Here is a 22,412-nt window from a genome sequence, read left to right as displayed (position 1 = left end):
TATTTATTATCCATGGGAAACTTTTTGGAGCGCTCTGCCAGTCTGAAGAAAAATTATTTTATTCTGATGTGAAAGGGTGGAGTTCAGAAAACTAGCCATTTTTGGATTACAGTGACATGTTTGGATCTGATTAGATTCCTAAGTGGCACGCTGGGGCACTGTGTGCCAAAGTGTCTAACCTGATATATGTGAGCATTTGCATTGCTGGATAAACAGCTAGTAAGAGGAGCATGATGGATTTCGTATCCCACAAGCTGAACGTGTGGTCTTGATGGGGTTACAGAGAAGCTAAATATTACAGATTATCATCTCACTGCTGCTAAATACTTCGTGACACTTTGCATGTGAGAGATAGTGATTTTACTAAAGATTGTGATGTATAATCTGACCAGCTTCCTGTCATTACTTTTAAGTTTTGACTGTTCTGGGATTAATTTTTTTTGTAAACTTCTTGTTTGTAAGCTTAGGGTTAGAAGGACTTTACATTCTCTGGTGATTTGGGATAAAGATGGTAGCAAACAATCTTCCTTGAGTAGATTTAGATTTTTCAGGTATAAAATAACTTCAGTTTTGAGACCTGAGCATTGCAATGTTGAAATGCCAGCAATAAACAGAGATGTAAGAATCAAAGTTTTTTGGTTTAAATGAAACCATTTGTGTTGTGAGATAATGTAGACGTACACCTTTGAATCACCTTTGCTGTCCTCTTTGCTTTGTATTTGTCTTCCTCTTTGTTGTGCTCACTCTACACTTTTAAAATTATTAATTTAAATAAAAATTTAAATAAAGAGTTTAAATAAAGAATTGTCGTTATATGGAAGTCCCTTGAGCTTGCAAGTTGCTTAAGTGCCAAAAGGGGTAGCGAATCTTGTGTAAAGCTGAATTCGCCTCTTTGGAGTTGAAACACAATTCCTCCCTGTGCAGCCAGCATGATTTTTCCTGACCTCTGTTGATACATTTAAGAACCATATTAGTGCAGGATATAGAACAATAACAAGTTTATTTTGTGAAATGGAATCCTAAATTATAGATGTGATGAGATCATTGTAACAGAAATCAATGACAACTTCATTATGTATTTGTGACCTGCAGGGCAATTAAGACAGCAATTTTGGAGACAAACTATGTGTCTAACATCTTGAATTGAATTTACTTTTTCCTGGTTTTGTGTTAGGATAGTCATCTTGGCAAAATGAGAAGATAATAAGCAAGGTCAAGGCTTTTCCTCCATGTTCCTTCTATCATCTTGGCCTATTATCTTTAAGATGTTGTGAAGAAACCAGGACCAGATTGCTCTCTTTTTGTTTTCCCCATTTAGATGACATGCTAGGTCTTACTAGGATGCAAGAATGATTTTTGCAATATTCTAGTAGCACTTTCACATTCCTTTATGTAAGCCTGTTATTGTTAGATGCTTCTGCATACTATGTGCCCTTTCAAGATCACAAGTGTACGCAGAATAACTTCAACTTTTGAATAAGATAGGTAGAACATGCAAACAGTTTAAAACCTGTTTTATTAAAAACAAATTCCTAAATACTTGTTCGTAAGAACTTGAATTTGCAAAAAGCATCATGCACATCACCTGCCACTGTTTCCCTTAGTTAACTGTTTATTAAGTCTTATTCTTAACAATCTTATGGGCTTCATGTGCATGAATGTTGACTGGTGGAGGGAGAAGTGGTAAACAACCTGATAAATGGCAGCCACTTGGGTTTGTGGTAGGAAATGGTGCTGCATCGTTCTCGTGTCTTAAAGCCTGTGTTGTTTCCTCAGTGTTTCCAAGGCTGCACGTTTGGCTTTATTTGAAATCAGTGGCATGTCGTTTTGGCCAGCACTAATTATCAGAATGGTGTGTGTGTATTGTTAGTAAAGACGAAATGAGTCACTGCCTACGTTTTAGTGTTCCTCCTGGAAGTCGCTCAAATAAATTTCTTGATAGCATTTCCAAATGCTGTAAAATTTTTAAAGGGCTTGAAGATTTCAGCAGAGAAACAGAGCTTGTGGGTTTCATAGTGTATTAAATAAACCTGTTCAGTAGTTTGAGATGTGCTTGTTGCTGTGGTTTGAAGGAACGATAGTAGCAGATTAAACGTCTCTACTAGACAAACTCCAGCAGATTTTACTTCAACATCTTAAGAAATTACTGTCTGTTGACATCTTGCTTCATTCTGTAGGAGGTGAGTGCCCCAACAGCAAAGGCAGAACTGAGCTTTTCTCTGTACTGCTCTTGCTTTCTCCAAAGAGATGAAGCAATGGCTCCATGTGAGGACAATACCTTCCTGAACTGCTACAGCTAGCTGCCAAAGCAGGCTTTCCCCAGCAACAAGGAAGGTTTTCAGGGGGTCCTCATCCAGTCAAAAATCCCGTTCGTGTGAAGCACTTGCTTTGTAGGAACAGCCTGAATAAGCATGCAGGCCTACCGTGCATTCGAGTGTTGAGGCAGTCCTTCACTCTGGGGTTGCCTGGTCCCTAAGGCCAGGTGGGGTGGTCTCCCACCCTTTCATAGAACAATTCTGCTTCCACTGATGTTAAAGTAAAACTTTGGAAAGGGCATGCTTGCTCAATACACTTTCCAGGGCTGGCAATGATCCACGGCTCACGAAGCACAGGTATGCAGAATTTATCTGAAAGCAGAACGCTCTTGATATGGCACTACCTATTTTGTATTTTTATAAGTAGAGGGTATAAGGACTATTTCTTATTGTAGCTGTTCAGCACTTATTCACTGAACACCTGCTCTCAGCTGATTCCCTGCTGTGACGTGTCCGTGTTGCCTGGAGAGGTGGCAATTGATCCGCTCAGGTTTAGCAGCCAGCTTTCTGTCCCTTGCAGTTGTCAGTGTCCTGCTTAGCTCACTGCCCTGCACGGTGTCCTGGTGCCACGGCTGGTGGGTTCCTGGTGGGCTTGTTGCTCAGGTGTTTTGTTCATCTGCTCTGGACTAATGTACATGTGAGTAGGAGCTGTGGAAGGCATATTAGGGAAAGGGTGCTCACAAGGGCATTTCTGCCCTCTGTTCCAAGGTGCTGCTCCATCAGACTTCAGACGCCAGCATGAACATTAGCAGTTCTGCTGAACGTCTTCTCCCTTCACCCAGGGTTTCGTTCTCTGAAGATTTGATTACGGTGTAAATTCCAGATTACAGTCCACCAAACGAGCTTTGTAACACCCGTCTGCTTTTATAAATATTTCAAATCCAGAAGCTGAGCCCAGAGTCACAGGAATGATGTGCTCTAAACAGAGGTACTGGAATCCTACTGTTCAGCTCAACCAGAGGAAGTTTTACATGTTGCTTCTGTGTCTCTGTGTGTCTGTCCCAAATAATATCTGAAGGCTTTGGGTCACCTAGGCTGCATGTGGTTGCCATTGATACTGCACAAGGCCCTGTTCCTGGTTGCAAATGCAAACTAAGGTATTTTTCCAGTGTACAAGAGGTCAGGCATAAGAAACAAATTATTTATATTAAACGTGTAAACCTCAGTGTAAGCTTTTATAAATAAAAATCACGAGAGCATGAAAAAGCATAAATGGAGTGAAGCAAGAGCAGAGTTTGGTCAGTTTATCCAGAATAAACCCTGTATTGTGTGTGCAGTATCTCCCTGCCACACATCTGTCTGTGGGGCTGCCCTGAAAATGCACGTTGCTCCTTTTTCTTAGCTTTAATAGATTCAAGGAGATGTAAGTCACCTCCTTTTGGGGACAGGGACTAGTAGCTAAAAACTTTTTAATGCGAAGGAGAATTGGTGAATAGAGAACTAATATTAGCACACAAATCGTTGGACTTACTTAGACTGAAAAATGGAAAAAGCTGCTCTTTTTCCCTTGTCAGTTTTAATAAATGCCTCCAGCTCTACCACAGAAGTGTCGTTTTGTTCAGCTTCGCTGCTCCTGTTTAAAAGTGGCTGCTCTGGTGATTCGCGGTCGAGAAACTGTCCATTTGTGTGAAACAAATCAAATAATTTGAATACAGTTGTGTTCAGGAGGTCATGATTTACTCTCATGAATGTTAGTCTTTCACTGTCACAGGCTGGTTTAAATCTCATCAGGTTAGATGCCATCAGCACTGAAGGAGTTGAAGTGACAAGTAGTACTGCTGGGTTAGTGGCTGAAAGAGTGAAGGCAGGAAAGGTATCAACCAGAGAGTGCCTCTTCCTTTGGCACCTGTTCTAAGCAGTGTGATGAGTTAAGTGCATTGAGAACTGTTTTGCAGCAGACGTGCGGTCTTAAACTGAAGCGTTCACTAAGTGCGTAGGGCTGCCAAGCAGCATTGCAGCTCTTGGGTATAATGCTCATGGGTTGGAGAGGCAACGTCTGTCTTCTTTCCATCCCAGGCATTGGACGTAATCTCTCAAAGGTAGAGTCTTAACTTCTTACTGCCTCTGGTCAAAAAATCACTCGTGAAAGGTGTTGAAATTTATTGCTAGCATTACCTCGGCTGCAGGATTACCTCATGGCTCTGATGTGCTTTTACTGGGGAATCTGATCTCGTGCTTTGCTGAGAAACCCCTGGAGTTTGATTTATCCCAGCAGTCAGCTCTTCGTTCTGTTTTGATCTTTTTTTTTTACCTTGATGAATCCCAGTTTAACAAAATGTTATTCCCAGCACAGTTCTCACGTCAGCAACTCAGTCGTATGAATGGTTGTTTTCTTCCCGGGTGTGAAAACTCTTTCTGTAAGCGCTTTGAGATTCCCCAGTGCACCCCAAGACAGGCCACGTGAGCTAGGAGTGATGCCTGATGGCTGCTCCTGGTGCTCAGTGCTGCCCACCCTTAGCACAGCTCTGGAGCTTGTGGTGTCCTGCATGGACAGGGTGCCAGATGTTTGCTGGTTGCTGTTATCAACCAGAAAGACCTCCTGAGTGTCATAGTTAGTGTTTAAACTTCCTTCACTGGTACAATTAGGTGCTGGGAGCATCAGAGGCTGTGCAAGAGTACGTTCCTCTTTGCCTACAGAAGGCACTAAGTGTGTTTCACAACTGAAAGGTAGGACTTTTCTTCAGATGCTTGTCACTGAAAAAATATCGCTGGTGTCCCTGGAGAGGCACATGCTCTTTGGATGTGAAAAGTGGCTAGGGGGTTGTTTGGTGTCAGGGTTTTATACTTGGAAACTTTCACTGCGTTTGCAGTACTAGGAACCGCTCAGTGTCTCTGGTGGCTGTGTCTGGCCCTACTGCCTTGAGCTAGAAGTTTGTTTTCTCATCTGTGCCTGCAGATGTAGGAATAGAACTTGGCATATCAGCAACAAAGTCGACCAGTAGTGGGGAGAAGTTTGTTCCAGACACGTTGGAAGGAGCGTTTTTGAAAAGACCTCCTTTGCTTTTGAGCATAGAATCATTTAGGTTGGAAAAGACCTTTAAGATCAAGTCAGACCATAAAACTAACATGGCCAAATCCACCACTAAACCATGTCCCTAAGTGCCACATCTACACATCTTTTAAATACCTCCAGGGATGGCAACTCAACCAGTTCCTTGGACAGCCTGTTCCAATGCTTGACAAACCTTTCAGTGAAGAAATTTCAAGTGAAGGCTTAGTATGAAAACAAAGAAAATGAAAATGAAATGTCACATGGATATATGGATTAAAATTCATTTAGGGAAGAGGTATAAAAGATTCTTCCAGACATGCTGTGGATGGGATGCAGTTTCCCAGGATTTGACTGGGTTGCAGATTGAGATTTCCTGGTCTGCTTTTTCAGTTATAAAAACTACTTGAGCTGTATTGTTGCTCCACTGTATATATTAAAAGACATAAGTTATTAATTTGTGATAAAACCTTCGATATTGCTGGATGTGATACTGTTCTCTCTCTTCAACGCTTGGTGAACCGGTGAAAGATGAAGCTGTTTGAAGCAATGACGATAATATAAGCAAAGGTTTAGCAATTTCCCTTGCTAATGTGTGCTTAAGATATTGTGGTGAACATACCATGGCATAAACTATTACTTTATTAAATATTTTCATTAATGATTTTCACTTAAAAGGTAGGAGTGCAGTAGCAAAATTTGCTGATGACGCATCATAGGGACATTATCAATACAGCAGAAATATTGTACAGGAAAAACAGAATAGGTTTGAGGTTTTCAGCAGTAGGAATTGGAGGAAATTTAATAAAGTGCAGTGTTGCGCACCTAAGAACATATAGTAGTTCTTGCTGCAAACTCATCAGTTGGTCTTTTATTCCCGTGACACTCCAGAGATTCTCACGCTATTCCTGTAAGGCCTGCAAAATGTGGTTTGGAAATGCACGTCCATCCTGAGTATTGTAAAATCGCAATATGGGTATCTTCAAGTGGGGAAAACCTTTGTAATTAATTATTAGTGGATGACTTGTTACACCAGTGACTAAAGCCATTGAAAAGACAAAAGTCGTCCTAGGATGCAGAAATCTAGGATGCTTCCAGTAAAGACAGAATATTTGACTCACACAGTTTTATAATCTCTCTCTTTTTTTTTTTTTTCCTTTTTATTTTGTTATCTAGGTCAGCCAGTTCAGACAGCTCTATTCCAAAGTGATCAATGATAAGCATGATGATGTTATGGCAAAGTTTGGAGCAATCCTGGCACAAGGCGTTTTGGATGCAGGTAATTCCTCAACCATTTAAAGCAGTCAAAATTTCTTAAACTTCTTTGGCTACAATAGCTGTAATGGCAAATTTCATTTGGGAGTTGCGGTGTGGCTTTATCCTGTTGTGTAATAGTAGCAAGAAATCTCTAATTTCAAGTAATTTTATCTAATTAAAGAAATAAACCCTGTTTTGTAATTTCAGCTTGTATCAAGTGAGCTTCTGCTAGGAGAGACTCAACCCAGTCATTGGGGCAGAATTCTTGTCCAGAAGTCTGGACAAATATGATCTTTTTGCTTTAAGTCTGTTTCATCACCCTAAATACTGGTTTATAGCACGATAGGTTCCTTTTTTATTTTTCAAAGTAAGCAACTGCTCCAGAAATTTGGAAACCTTGTGGTATCCAGTCCTCATATTTTGCTTTTTCTGTCAAAACCTGACATAACCAGTTTAAAAAATATATATATGTATTAAATATGTTTTTAATAACTGGGTTTTGCCTCTCCTGATTATTAAGAGAGGTGTTGCACAAAGAGCAAAGCATAGTTAACTGCATCAGTGTTATTTCAGAAGACCCAGTTAGTTTCACAGACTACTACCCTTTTCTAGGGAGGAAACATCATCTCATGAGTGTTAATGACTAAATGTTGAGCCAGGGGTAGGATTCTCTAAGGGCATTAGCATTTCACAAGGACTGAATTGCAGGGCCTATTAAGGAAGGTTTCTGTAAGCAGCGGACAGTGTTTTGTTTTGAATTTTTCCTTCTGCCGGAGTGAAGACTTGTGCAGTGCTGTGTGTGTCACTAGCATCCCCTTTCCAAGTTTCCAAACACAGTTTCTCCCATCTGGTCTCGTGCTGTGGCCTTTTCTTGCCATGCACCTCCTTATTCCCGGTGGTAGGCAGAAACAAGCTGATGTTCCCTGTACTCTGAGATCAACGTTAGTCCTGAAGTCACATAAGCAAAGGAGTCTCGTATATTTGTCTGTGGCATGGCTTTAAGCACAGCACTGTGCACTATGGTTACACAGTATCTGCATGAAATTACTACATCTCCAGGCCATGTGGTGGGGGAAGAAGAACTAGCGCTGCCTGCACCTGTCTGTGTGGAACTGAGCATAAAAAGCTCTCTTCCTGGTGGGCATGTGGCAATCAGGCTGCTCTGTGCTTTATCACCAGGACTACCCAGAGAAGGACGCAACAGGAACGAACTTCTTTATCTATCTTGCCTCCCAGGTGCCCATCCTGGAGCTCAGAATGAGCAATAGTCTTGGCACAAGACTGTTAGAATAATTTTGGTCATTCCCGTACTCATATTGTGTTGCTGGGAAGCCACATCCCAGCTCAAAGAGATTTTTCTCTCAGCAGTACAGACCTGCTTCAAATTCCTACCTTTATGATTAAATCATAAAAATGCAGCTAAAACCTTATTTGCTTCCTGTGTCACTCATGTATAATGACTTGGAAACCAGAAGCATCCAATTTTAATAAACTACATGTGAATTTGTGCCAACTTTAACCTCTTTATTTCTTGCTGCGCTGCTAGGGGAAGGCTGTGAACTACCCTTTCTTGACCTATTGCCACTTTCATTAGAGCCTCTTAAAAGAATAAATTCTTTTTATCTCTCCCATACAACTACAAGTGCTTATCTGAAACAATGAGCTATAGAATTTAATTATCACTACCAGGAAGAAAAGGTTCTTTGTGTCATCTACCACACCTGGGGCAACTGAGTTTGTAGAAGAAAAGTATAATTCTCTTCCAATGATAAGCTTTGATTAAAAGTGCAAGATTTCCAGTGTAAGTGGGAAAATGATGCACGGGAGGTGGGTTTTTTGAAGCAGTTGTTAGACTGGTGGTCTCATGGAAGGAGCAAGGTACCTTGGGAGCACTGAAGTGGAAATGAAGAATTTGGTCATTGTCTAATTGTTAGGCCCCAGTAGCTACATTTTTACTTCTTTAATAAAATAAGAAAAATGTGGACACTCTAAATGTAGCTTAGAGATTTTATTTTTTTTTTGCCCCCAAAGCCTCTAAACTTTTATAATGCTCCCCTTCACGTACAAACATGCTCTCTTGTTCCAGGCTGATGACTCCCTTTCTGTTCTTTGTAAAATCAATATGCTTTATTTTCTGGAGTATGTATTTGTAAATGTGAGCTACAAAAGGGATATACTGATCTAATTAAATGTCAGAATTTTACCTGCTTGAAAACTATTTTGCCCTCTGGACTCTAGGTATCTTCTCTGGTTCTTAATGCCACATTTCTCAGTCACTGAGAAAAGAGGAGCGGCAGTCACTACACAAATATCTATGTAGCGTATCTGGAAAATCTTTTTTCTCGATACATAGGAAAGGTTTGGGTGGTGTCAGCAGTGCAATGGGTTGGGGACGGGGTGCAGCACTGGGCAGTACAGACCGAAGCTGTTGACAGCCTGATGGTGAATGTACTGGATTCTCCACAGTTTGGAGACGTTTGTACTGAGTGGTGAAAGTATCATCCAAATTACAGAGGGAAGAGTTGCCTATCTCCTCATTGCTGTCTCTAAATATGCATCTCTCATGATGTGTTAGATTTTGGATATTAAAGACTGTAGTACAAAAATAAACTCTGATGCATAATGTTGAATTCAGTGTTACTGTTTCCCACCTTTCTCCTGCCTGTCCCTGTTCATGAGCTCTTCATGTAAAGTTGGGTCTAACTCTCTGGTAGTTAGGAAAAAAGCTATTATCTTGTGCTAATAGTTTTGTCCATCAGATTAGAGCTACCTTGTGCTTCATTGCCAGTGTGAATCAGGTCGCTGGCACACGTTGAAATCAACTCTGCCGTGGTTTTGATGGCTCATCCTGTGAGATTTTGACTTTTCTGTGCTGCTGCTAGCAGTTCAGGTTGTCTTCATTCACTACATAGATGAAGCAGATAATAAGTCTTTGCTGATAGAGAAAGAAAAACAGTATGATATTGTTTGAAAATGGGATGCTGCCTAGGCCAGGGTTGGAAACTAATTTCCAAGGTCCATGAAGCATCTTTATCTAATGACTACTGTGGTGATGTGCTGTCCTGGGCTACGCTGACAGAGTATTACCAAATGCCACCATGACTATGTAAAGAGTAAGTTCATCAAAGTACATAAATCATTAGCATCTGCTTGTTGCACTCCCCCTCCTGTTAACTGACATTAAACTTTGAATCAGCAAATCCTCCCAGTCTTCAGAACAGCCATTTTTAACTCCAGCAAACCTTGCCACAGTGGCAGGGTGAATTCTGGGAGATGGACCTTACAGTACTACCCAAGGAGCCCTGAAAATTTTTTCTTGTGTTTTTTGAATTTTTCTTTTCCAGGCATCATGTCACAGCTTTCGTCCATCCAGCCAAAGATCTGGAATGTGTTCCCTTCCAGGTTGTCAGGGCTGCTACTTAATCACAAAGATAAATCACAGTTGTGCAATATCATGTCTCCCCACCTTTCCTGCTCCCTGAAAAACCCTGGGAGTGAGGGTGGGCTCCGTGTGGTTGTAAAACAGCAGTAAGGAGTAGCATGACAGCATCTTTTGAATATGAAATCTGTTACTCATCCAGGAAATTCCAGAGATTGGATGATACAATTCTAAAGGTTAAAACAAATTCTGAAAATTAAAGTCCAAAAGTTTGATAAAGTCTAGTTAAGCTGCTTGTGCAACATTCAGTGGGCTGCTTGATCCGGAATATCTGCAGATTACTGACCTGACCCTTATACAGTGATGCAGTGAAAAAAAGTTCAAAGGGAAGATGGGGGAGAAGATCAGAAATTTGAGTGTGCAGTGTTTGACATGTTTGAGGATAGCACAAGACCTCAGGCAATCCATCCTTAATGCTGTGGCAAATTCAAGTATAAGGGTGAGAGACTGGTATCGGAGAAAATAACGAGAAGCAGAGCAGACCTAGCAGTGGTAAAAGATGAGACCGTATCATTGACTTTCTTCAGAGGCAGCTGGAAGGAGTTCTGTAGTCTACTACCGCAAAAGCAAGGAGATTGTACATATGCAGAGTGTCCTACGGGAGGGCATCAAAATCCTCCATCTTCCACTGCTGCTCCTGGGACTAGCACTGACAGATACCTAAGATGAGATCACTGCTTCATTCAGGGCTTTCATTAGTTTTGACAGCAAAAATTAATTTTGCTTGTCTTTAAACTGAGATAGCTCCATTGCTGCCTGGCCCTGTCGAGGTGGCTGTTTGTGCGAGGCAGGGGAATGCTACTCCAGTTCAGGATTTTCAGCTACAAAGTGCCCGGAGTTTGCAACAAATGGGTGTTTGTATTTTAACAAAATTAACCTCTGTGCACCTGGTCTTGTCAACGGTAATGGACTTGCCTGGTGCCCTCTTCAACTCGATTCACTGTGTTCATCAGAAGACTGAAGATCAGATTAACACTTTCTCACTCAGTCTGCAAGCCCAATCTTTCAATTTGGTTTCTAGCTGGATGTTTCTGCACTACATCAACATATGGAGTTGTTTTGGTCTCTGCTTTGCAAGTACAAAGCTAAGGCTTGGTTGTCTGGCAGAGAAGTAATTTTGCTGCAAAGACTGCAGGAGCTTGTCTCTTTGCTGCTTAGATTGATAACCTCTAGAAGCAACTTCTGAAGTTGCTGCTGTTTACATTTTTTTCTACTGAGATGGTGTAGGATAAAAACCTTGGCATATTTCTTCCAAATAACTGGCAGTTCGGGGAGGCAGCCTCAGAAAGAAAAGTTTCTGTATGCACTGCTTTGTATGCACTGTTTTCCTTGTGATCTTGCCTTGTGGATCATCTATGTTCTATGTTTTAAAAGTCTTTATGGCAAAGGTTTGCGTTTTCTCCCCTTCTCCCTGCCTTCTGCATTGTACTTTTGTTTAACCTGTATCCTGGCAAAATGAGCGTGGAAGGGCTGGATTCGTGGGTTGTTTTGGGGTAATACCTAGCAGATAGAGCAGTTTGGTTGTTACTGTCTGTTTTACTGTATGCTGATATTGCAAGCAAAGGAGGGAGGTGTGTTCCAGAGGAGAAAGCCGATAGCCTGGTGGCCTGGCTTGCCCTGTGTAGCCCCCTTCACAGCAGCTGTTTTAGAGATGCATCACTCAGGTGTCTTTGTGGAGTACCCAGGAATGCATTCATTAACTTATTTCATTTATGATTCCTTACAGGGGGCCATAACGTAACTATTTCACTGCAGTCGAGGACAGGACATACTCACATGCCTTCCGTGGTGGGGGTTCTGGTCTTCACCCAGTTCTGGTTCTGGTTCCCCCTGTCACACTTCTTGTCGCTGGCTTTCACCCCAACCTGTGTCATTGGCCTTAACAAGGATCTTAAGGTATGTAATGAGCAGAGAGGAGAAGAGGTGCTGATAGCTACTTGGAAGACTGGAGTGGTCTGGGAGGTGTGTGCATGAATTCGTTGGTTTTCTTTGCATGTCTCCAGCTTGTTTGTGCCAGAAAAAGTGCTAACTGGAAGAAGTCTGAAAAGCAGGCTTAAACTGCAGAGCTAGTGCTGGGAATAGGGACAAGAAAAATGTAGAGAGCAGACTTTGACCCCTTTACTTCAAAGTAGCTTACAAAGAAAGGAGCTGTAGTCCATATATGTGGGCAGACACCACGCCATTATCACTCCAGAAGGTCAAGGTTATTTTCTAAAAAAATAAGTGTGTCGCTCCCCTGCCCTTCCATATAAATTATGTGATATTCTCCCCTAGGAAAGCTAGCAGTGGGAAAACAGGATCTGTTTGGATTCCTTGGCGAGTAAACATTAAAGCGAGCAGTCATGGGTACTGCACTTTCCTTATGCATCTGTTCTTCCAGCGGATCAGGCGTGGAATGGCCCCTGCAAGCTGTGTACCATGCTGGGTCTCCTGTGCTGAAGAGCTGAGCTAGTAACTTCCACAAAAAAGCTTCTGAATGTGGCAGTGCAGGGGTGTGCAGCCCCCTCCTGTCCTTGCTGCAGCCTTATTCTGCGACGCACAGAACATGCATAGGGCTGGGCTGCTCTCAGAGTCCCTCTGTCCTGAATACTTCACAGATGTTGCATTGCTGCTTGTCTCTGTGCCTCCCTGGCGGTGATAGGCTCAGCACCTTTTTGGCTGCTTGATCATACTGCCATTTTGACTCCTTCTCCCCATCCCTTAATGCTTCCAGAGAGCCCAAACAGCTGTAGGTGGGGTTATGTTGTAGAACCTGGCTTGCATACTAAAGCCAGCTACAAACTGGATGTATGTTATGGGCTGCACCACACCCGCCTTGCTTCCTCAGAGCAGTCCCTGTTCTGTTGTTGCCCTGTGATGTGTCATAAAGGAAGAGAGCTGAGATACTGCAGAAATTAATTCCGTTTAAGAATTTGGATTGGCTGTCAAAAGATGCTTTCTGCCCTTGCTTAAGTAGCTGAGGGTAAGAGAATATGTGACATTGGTAACCCACCCCAGCAATGTACTGTCCTTTTGCAAGAGGTGAATGTCAGGCAGTGCTTGGTTTGCCCTAGCGTGCGTTGACAGAGCAGATCTTCACTTAGATCTTAAACCAATTTTGTGTTAATAAAAGCAGGCACAGCAACGACATCAAAACCACAAAAGCTTCGAAACAATGAAAACAAAGCATGGTGTGAATAGCGTGGAGGGTATGGAGAAGGCTAGGAGAGCTTGCCAGAGTCGAATTATAGAATAATTAAATAACATTGTTCTAGTTGAACTGTTGCCACTGATAACAGTTTCTCGGCTTCCGGAGGGGGAGAAGGGGAAGCTTGTATTCTTTAGAGGATCTGTGTTTGTCTCTGCTGGAAGGAAAATTAAGCTAAAATAATTATTCTGCTGTGGATTTTTTTTCCCCTGCTTTTCTCATCTCTAACTTTTTTTTTTAACTGTTTGTCTTAGATGCCAAAAGTCCAGTACAAGTCCAACTGTAAGCCGTCCACATTTGCCTACCCCCCACCTCTTGAGGTACCAAAGGAAAAGGAGAAAGAAAAGGTATTTGGGCTAGCTTTCTGTGTTGTAAAGACTAACCCCTTTTCCCTCCTAGTATAAACATTGACTTTGGTGGCATTAACAGGGAATCTAAAGAGCGAAAGAAAAATTGGCAGGCGCTATTGTCTCTGAAAGAGAATTCTAGCTATTTTTTCCTGCTGCGCCTGGGACTGTTGCTGATCATGGCATACAACTGCCGTGCTACTAAGTCACTGGAACCTCCCTTGTCTCCAGTGGTCAAGCAGAAGCATTCATTAATAGAACTGTTTTCCATGCCATCCTGATTTGTATGTCTGTAGCATCTTTGTGCAGCACCAAGCAAAATGGTGTCCTTGTTCATGACTTAGGCTTCAAAATGCTACTGCAGTACAAACATTGAGAATATTAAGTGGGACACTTCTCAAATAGTCCCATATGGAAGGACAGAAGTGTACCGGGGCTCAGGGCAGTGGGCCTGTGTGCTAGAACAATAGCTGTCAGGCCCATGGATTGCAAAAAGGTAAGTGTGGAACTGAGAATATCTAGGTATTGAAAAGGAAGAGATGAGACCTGTGGGATGACAAGCGGGACAATAGTGGAAGCAATTTGTCTCCTGGCGCAGGATGGTAAAAGCGGTTGAGCAGACCACCGCAGCAGGCAGAGCAGCCCTTAGGGAGCAATTGCAGCAGTGGAGACCTCAGGCATGTCATGCTGATGAATGACATTGCGTGAAAACCGTAAAACGTTTTACCAGAATTGAATGCTGGGCAGAACGGATTTCCGAGCCACCAAGGAACACAGAAATGAACTCTGATGAAAGGCAAAGCTGCTTTCTCACCTTTGGAATAGGATGGGAGTTGGACAAATCCTTTCTCTTTTAAACTTCTGTGGCCAAAACTAAAATGTGCCAAGAGCCTACATTTAGCCTAGAAAGCCTCACCAGCAACGTGACAAATGCAGTTGCTCCCTGTCCCTCTGAGCAAGTTACTGCCTTACAGTTACTGTGGATAGAGAAGTGTGCTCACTGGAAGAGAAACATGCTGAATTCTTGTATTCGAGGATTGCTTCTGGGTACTTTCTGGCTCAGGAATGCCACAGTCTCCTGAGGGCTCCTCCATAGGGCATTTTGCATATCCATGTCTTCAGATCAATGAGAAACACAGCGGTCTGATTAGGACAGTGGAACAGCTTTAGGTCATTCTAAAGAGTAGCTATATACATGTTTCTTTACCTTGGAGACTCTGGCAATGGCTTTTCCTATAACAAGAATTCCGTTTGTTGCTCTGTGAAAAATAAACAAACCTCTCGTGTAGAGACCCAGACAGTAATGATTAATCTCTAAAATAGGAAGTTTGGTCTCCTTCTGCATATGTTGCTGGACCCAGTCTGCATTCATGGCATTTTTTTGTCCCATCTATGCCATTTATTTGCTTTGACGGTGGTGTATTTGTCTCTTAAACAGAGCAGTAAGTAGGAAGTGGCATTGATCTTATTGACACCTGCCCTGAGAACTGACCTAACACTGATTTCCCTTTGTTCCCTTGCCTGGGGAGGTGAAGCACAGTGTCAAATGTTGGGGTCATGCTGAATGCCGCCTCTGTTGACATATCCAGGTTTCCACTGCTGTGCTGTCCATCACCGCAAAAGCCAAGAAGAAGGAAAAGGAGAAGGAGAAAGAGAAGAAGGAAGAGGAGAAGATGGAAGTGGTGGGTGCAAACGTTGAAACCTAAATGTCTTCTTCCCCCTCTTATAAATGTGGAAGGTGTCATGAAAACTGGCACCCACTTAATGCTGTCCCCCCTGCCACCTGTGTTAGTTCTGAGCAAATCATTAACACACATTTTGGTGTACTGCATACACTGGTTAGCATCTTTGTGTGTGCACTGTTAAAGGCAAGAAGTGATGTTATTTATGAATCTGTTATTTCTGAGAAACAAATCTTACTCAATATTAAGTAACTGACTTCCTTAAAGGCAGAAGCTTGTTTTGACAAATTTATGTGCCTTTAACTGCATGAACCTTTTGTGCATTATTTTATTGCCTGCTGTTTCTAGACCAAGGGAATGTTATCTCTTATCCATGTACTTTTCTTATTAATGTGGAAAAAGTCTTAATAATTTCACATCGTTGGTACCTCTGACCTTTTAAAAAGAACTCAATGTTGTAGTAGTTCCTTGATGGTGTCTAATTCAGTTACAAGCACTGAAGAGTTTAAACTTTCTGGTTTCACACATGCTTAACCCCCCATTCTGAAATGTTCACCTTTTTGGGAGCAATTTCTTATGTGCTTTGTCCATCTATCAAAATGCCAAACGTTTATTCACACCCACCTTGGGACCAGTTGAGCTTTGAGCATAGGATCCATATGCTGCTCAGTAGCTATGGTGATTGCTTTGGTCCTCTGATGATTTCTTTCAGCTCATAGACCTGACATTGGAACTTGTCATCGGCATCTGTCAATACTGTGTCATCCTGGAGCAAGCTGAGGGATAGAGAGATGGCTGGATAATGAATTCTTGGTGGTTGCTATAATCTGGAAAACATTTGGCAGCTAAAATTCTTGCTGTACCCTGACAAAGGACCCTTCCTTTTGTGCTCTGCTAACAGATGCAAATATGCCAAGAACAACTGTAAGCTGAAAATGTTATGCTGACAAGCTCTGTAGAAACCTTTCTGATTCCACTTTAACATCTATGTGAGAAAAGCAACGTGGTCACAGAATTTTTTGCCTCTCTGATTTTAAAAAGAAACACACAAAATGGTATGTGAAGGGAGTGTGGCATAAGGTCAAAGGTGTATGTAAAATAACCTTCTGAGACCTACTTAAATGTGGCCGTCTTGTAGGCACTGAACTTTATACAGTTGGCTCAGAAAAAGAACCATCTCATGCGTGCAAGGTAGAATCTGGTTTTTGTCTTTTTTCTCCTTTATCAATGTTTCCTTGTTATCAAACATTGCCTTTTCTTTGAGTTATTCTTACAGCACTATATACTAAGCAAAATGTGCTGAACAGATGCCTGTTTCTTTTAAAATTGCTACAACTTACAGTTAAGTGCAGGTGTTGAGAGGAAGCAATATATTAGAAGGGATTCACGTGTCGTGTCTCTGTGTGTGTACACTCCAGATGTCTGCAAAGTTTTCTTGGCTGAATTGAGCAGAAAAATGAGGATAGTAAAAAGGGAGCTTGCTGCCACCTGCTGTGTTTGAGTCGAGTGTTTTGCCATTGTCCTCATGTTTTAGAGGTATAACTGCTTTCCTGTTTTTCTGTTATGCCTGTTATATGACTAGTAATCCTAGCTTCCCAGAGACCTGCACAGCGACAAGCAGTCACTGAGCCAGAGAAAGTCCTGTCTGCTGTTACAGGACGTGCTGTGGATTTGGAGGTGTCCCTGATCATTCCTCTTGGTTGTTTCCATCTTTTCTGCAGTCTTGTTTGTTCGCAACTCCAATGTTGCCGAGCAAGAGGGAGAACATGATCCATGTTCTTACGTATGTAAAGGATGCTGTGTTTTTTTCCTTCTGAGCTTTTGCCTCCAGCTGCTGAGTCATTGGTAAAGGAGGGTTTAACTGCAATTCCCTGGGGCGTCACGGAGGTCGAGTCATTTTGGTTCAGCTGCTGTCAGGGATGGCTGTAGAGCTGCAAAAATACAAGGGCAGCTTTTGGCAATTTACATGTGCTTAGTAATGATATTAAAGAATCTTCAGTTGTGAACGAAAAGTGTTGAGTTTATAGAGGAAGTATTAGAAAGGGAAGCCAGAGGTAAACTGTTCCGCCGCCACCTCTTTTTGAACTTATTTTCACCTGCAGTTGAGAGCGAGCCATTGCCACGATGAGAGTACTTAGATCCACACTGGCATTGCGTGTGCCAGCTGACAGATACATGTTAGCTTGTTTGTCAGCAGGAGGATGGCTTCTCACCATGCTCTGGAATTGCTGCCTGTGTTAAGAATAGCAGGTTGTACCTTACCCTCCTCAATTGTGAAAGGGGTAGAGACTAATGTTATAATCATGTTGATGTTCTACTCCCCTTCGACAGGATGAGACTGAAAAGAAGGATGAAAAAGAAAAGAAAAAAGAGCCTGAACCCAGCTTCCAGCTTCTGGACAACCCAGCCAGGGTCATGCCTGCTCAGCTCAAAGTTCTCACTATGACAGAGAGCTGCCGATACCAGCCTTTCAAACCAGTAAGTGTCACCTTCCTAGTCTGTGTGCTTGACAGGGCGTTCCCAGTGCTGGGCTTGTGCGTAAGGACCCAGGGGCTCTGTGTGTACATGAGAATGCCACCTCACAGCTGGTGCATCACTGCAATGTGCTTTAGAGATTTGCAACTTCACGGTTGTCGTGTGTGCTTTTTAATGTCCCTCTCTCCAAATGATCATGTGCAGTTCTAGTGGGGGAAAGCCAGAGCTGCTGCAAACCTTTTCACCGTGCTAACACTGCTTTCTTTTCCTTTCTTCTATGTACGTCAAATGCTGTAGCATGGATATCAATCAGACATACTCTTTGTATTAATGACATTGTTGGAGACATAAAGACGGAGCCGTTATCTTTACAATGGGCTGAGAAGTTGTACAGGCTCATTGTCAAAGCAATGAAATACATTAGGACTTGTGCTGGGGCTTTATTATTCTGCAGTGGAGTTTATACCTAAATGGAGTATTTTTTTTCATTAAACAGATTTCTCATTCAGTTACATCTGACCTTAGAAAAGTGCTTTCATCTCCTGTTAACATAGAGATAGCATGCAATTGTCAGATGGAGAATAAAAAAGACCTTTTAGCATTAGCCCAAGGGGTATCTATCTTTTGTGAGATGCTCAAATATATTGCAGAGTTAATAAGCTTGCTCCTGACCTCTAAATCTCCTGAGTCAAATTCTTCTGGCCTTTATTTTTGCTCAAGAAATAACACCCTTGACTTCCCCCTTTTGCAGGATTATGCATGGAAAAACGGTGTTCAGAACAAGTAATATTTTTTCCAGGAAAATAGTCATGTTTTTAATAAGTGGATTTCCTGGAATACCATCAGCACATTGGAATTCTCTGTGCATCGCCCCCTTTTGAAACAGCTCCTTTAGCATAGCTGTGGAAGGATTTTTTCAATTTCTACCCCTTAAAGAGAGGAGATGACCCAACTGGTATTTAGATTGGGAAGATCTGCTCTGTTGTCCAGTAAATGTCCACTCATGCAGCTGAAATGTGGACGTAGGTAGGTGTTTACTTCAGTTTCAAAAGAACCAGAGTCCTCGGTGAGGCGAGTGCAGTTTCCTGCATTAACTCCCCATAAGTAGGTTTTGAAGAGAACAGAACAGTGCAGGGTTTTTTCTGGGATTAGGGCATGTGACCAAGGAAGCTCTTGAAACGGAGCTGTTCTGGAGCTTTGCTCTGCTTTGGGGAATGCCAGAGTAAAAGGGTTTCTTTTGAAATGCTTTTTATAGCCTGGAATCCTGCTGTGGTCAAAACTCTGATCCCAGCCAGGCATGGCACAGCACTGCCTCTTCACACCTCGTGTTTCGGTCCTGGAGACACCGATTTGCTTTAGCTTGCCAGGATGTTTGGTTGTGATCTTTGTAATTAATTCCCCTTTGTTTTATGAGGTTTTGCTAATAGGATTCCTCAGTTGGTGGAAGCTGGTGATCAGATTAGTCTCTGTTTCAGATAGCCCCCTGGGAGGTGTCTACACAGCGAGGCTTCACTAAGCTTTGTTGCCTTGAAAAGATGAACCTTCTAAAGCAATTATGGTTCAATTAGTTTTCATGTGGAAAGCCCCAGACTGGAGCTGGGGTAAAGCTGTGAATCCAGATGCCGTTTTCTATTGAACTGAGACTTAGTGGAAATACAAAAGGTAGCCTGGATAGGCTCTGTCTGTTCCATCCCCTTACCAGGCAGGGATCCGGGTGGGTGTCAGACGCTTTGCTCTCTGAAACTTACTCCTGCTGAGGTGTCTCATATGGCTTAGGATAAACACTGTGGTCACAAACACTGCACCAAAAGGCAGAGGTGAGCAGCTCTGATGCTTACTGCACTTGTCTTGCAGCTTTCTATTGGAGGCATCATCATTCTGAAGGACACCAGTGAGGATATGGAGGAGCTGGTTGAACCTGTGGCAGCTCACGGTCCGAAGATTGAGGAAGAGGAGCAGGAACCTGAACCACCAGAGCCCTTCGAGTACATTGATGATTAAGATGTGAGGTACAGTGTAGTGTGCAGAGTCACCTTTATTAATCCAAATGAAGGAAAAGCCTCTTTGGATCAACTAAAGCAGTTACCAGCACCCTGCACTCTTGTTTTACCCATTTGACTGCTTCTGTATCAGATTCAGAGACATACGCTTTGTCCCAATTTGAAGAGTTTGGCAGCAGTAAAAGAGAAATCCACTCTTCTGGATCAGGCCTGACCCAGTCATACTGGATCTGGTCTCTGATATTGCAGGCTTGGCTACTCTTGAGTAGAGCCTCACTGGGCAGAGTAGAGCAGTGCGTGGGGTCACGGGCAACAGCTGAGCTGGAAATAATCAGCTCATGAAAGATGGTCCCAGAGGGGCAAGTGGTTTATGTCACAAAGCTGTCATGTACTTGACCTCAGTGTGGCAGGATTGGTCAAAAGAGAACTACTCTGCTTTCTGGGGTTGTCTTGTCTTCCCAGCGGTTCTTAGCAGAATTTAAAGACGCTCCAGTCATGGGCTCTGTGGTGCTCTCTGAGCCCACCTTAGCGATCCTTGTAGATCTGTTCCAGGCAATGGATGGTGCAGTTCTCAGGTTCCTTGGTTAAAGTGCCTGAATTGATGTGCAAGTTTCTCACTGAGAGGCAGAAACCTAGTTGCTTTATTTCCAAATATGGGCTGGCATGTCCCAGTGCTCCCAAGACCAAAGATTATGCACTTGAATTGGTGGATGGGCAGGAAAACAACTCCTTGCTAAAAACCGTAAATGTTGCGTCAGTGACAGGCTTGGCTGAGTGTGTGGGGCCAACCACAAGAAGCCTTAGTTAAATATGTTTGCTTTTCTGGTTTCTCTCTCCCCCTCCTCCAGGATCATGTCCTCTAAAGAAGACACTATGCTTGATATCAGAAAGACAGACATGAAGACCTTCCTATCAAGATACTGCTGTTCAGTGCATGCAACCCCAATCTGTGCTGAGCTAAAGCTGATAGTCCGTGTTTTATGGCTGAAGAACAGATATATGCTATTTAGTGTACTCTTTCACAAAACCTTGTTTTCAAATAAATATATTAAAAACTTTTGATGGAAAACTTGCTGCTTTAAAAAGAAAAAAAAAAAAAAAGGAAGCCTAACAACCTTCTTTTCTGCTTAAAAACTAGACCCAAGTTGTGCATCTTCCTCCAGCACAGCTTGACTGACTCTGCTCCTTTGTGGAGTCATTGGGATCTGTGCACGTCTGCTTTCTCTAGCACCCGTTTAGGCTGAGCAAGGTCACCCACTCCAGTCTGGCCCAGCCGTAGCTCTGATGATACAGGTCTGTACTTGCCAGCAGCTGTCCAGATGAGGTCTGCTTCCAGATTACCTCTGTGATACTGACTTTGCACTGATCTTCCCCCTTTGCTTATCCTGGTATTTGTCTTGACAGTGTGAGGCTGACAGCAGGGCTCTGGGTGTTAGCAATGGGGAAATGGGGCATGTTTCTCTCCGTTTCACAGAATCCCTTTTTTTTTTTCCCCTGTGTGCTTTCACTGCTTTCGCCAAATATGAGCATAATAGCTGATGTGAGCAGGCAGCTAGAAACATATTACAGGCCCAGATGGGGTGAATCCAGACATGCAAGTTGTTACACTGATGTGCATCATTAGCCAAGGGGGGATTTGCAGTCAGGGGTATGGAATGAGCAGCAGTCAGAAGGAAAGAATGCAGCTCGCCTGTTCGCTGTCAGCCCCGCCAGCCCTTCACCTGTTGGGCTGTAACGCTTCACCAGAGCGTCACTGGTGAGCCAGAGACTGCGGCCCTGGTCAGCTGTAAGCCAAATGCTGGGCGAATCTCCGTCATTTGAAACAGCACTTAAACAGAAAGAGGTTTTCATTGTATGTATGTTGGGAATATTTTGCTCCATGTGAACATACCACAAGCTCGTGTGCATCGGTAATAATGGAAGACAAATCTTGCATGTAGTGCCTGGGAGCTTTTCCAGCAGATGGTTTATTTTGGTGAATGTTACTATAGCAGTAGAATAGTCTGCCTTTGTTCTCGGCACAGCTAAAGCAGTACAGAGCAGAGGTATGGGACTGAAAGCCAATTATGAGTCCTAGGCTTCATTCAGAAGTCCCTGAAGTTGAAATGCTGTCTCAGTAAGGGTGCTGGTCAGAGCTTGCTGTTCTCAGCATGACCCAGATCTGTTCTCCTGTGAAGCAGAGCCAAGAATGAACCTGAAATGGCTACAGACAACGTTACTGTCGGAAAAACTGGAGACAAAGAGGGAATCATTGCTCCAAACCCATGGTCATTCAAAGTGAGACCTGGTATTGTGGTGCAATAAAAGGAAGCTGGACAAATGTACATTATGTGAGTCTCTCTAGTGCTGGAATCTTTTCCCTTGGAATGGGCACCTGTATCCCTTACTCCTGCATGTTCTGCTGATGCCAGCCGGTGAGGTATGTGGTGGTTTTCAGGTAATTTGTTAGTAATGCCTTGTGTCATCTTACAAAATACCATGTGGAGGGGAGGATATTGGGAGGAGAAAAAACCTCATTTCAGATCATTCGGGAACATGCTGGACAGACAGATATTTCTGGGAGATTAGAGTCCGAGTAGAAATGCTGGGAATAACGGGTTTAGACCTGAAGTCCTATGTTGATGCCTTGGCCGAGCTGTGAGCAGTCTGCTTCTATTCACAGGACTTTTTGCTGAGCCTTTCATACTACAACAGATGTTTCAGGGTAGCCAGTATATTCCT

The 22,412-nt window shown here is 42.8% G+C and overlaps 1 protein-coding gene across 1 annotated transcript in view; it reads left to right on the top strand.

Moving 5' to 3' along the window:
* PSMD1 (proteasome 26S subunit, non-ATPase 1) overlaps window positions 1-20,750 on the top strand; it is an 81,522-nt gene extending 60,772 nt beyond the window's left edge. The window contains exons 19-25 of the mRNA XM_068406369.1: window positions 6,481-6,583; window positions 11,727-11,896; window positions 13,442-13,534; window positions 15,124-15,216; window positions 17,548-17,694; window positions 19,546-19,700; window positions 20,540-20,750. Of these exons, the coding sequence (XP_068262470.1) occupies window positions 6,481-6,583; window positions 11,727-11,896; window positions 13,442-13,534; window positions 15,124-15,216; window positions 17,548-17,694; window positions 19,546-19,692 (753 nt within the window). The 3' untranslated portion in view covers window positions 19,693-19,700; window positions 20,540-20,750. The remainder of the gene's footprint in view (window positions 1-6,480; window positions 6,584-11,726; window positions 11,897-13,441; window positions 13,535-15,123; window positions 15,217-17,547; window positions 17,695-19,545; window positions 19,701-20,539) is intronic.
* The last annotated feature ends 1,662 nt before the right edge of the window (window positions 20,751-22,412 follow it).

Source organism: Nyctibius grandis, chromosome 8 (assembly GCF_013368605.1).
Source record: "Nyctibius grandis isolate bNycGra1 chromosome 8, bNycGra1.pri, whole genome shotgun sequence".
NCBI classification, from domain to species: Eukaryota; Metazoa; Chordata; class Aves; order Nyctibiiformes; family Nyctibiidae; genus Nyctibius; species Nyctibius grandis.
This window is presented reverse-complemented; position numbering and strand designations above follow the sequence as displayed.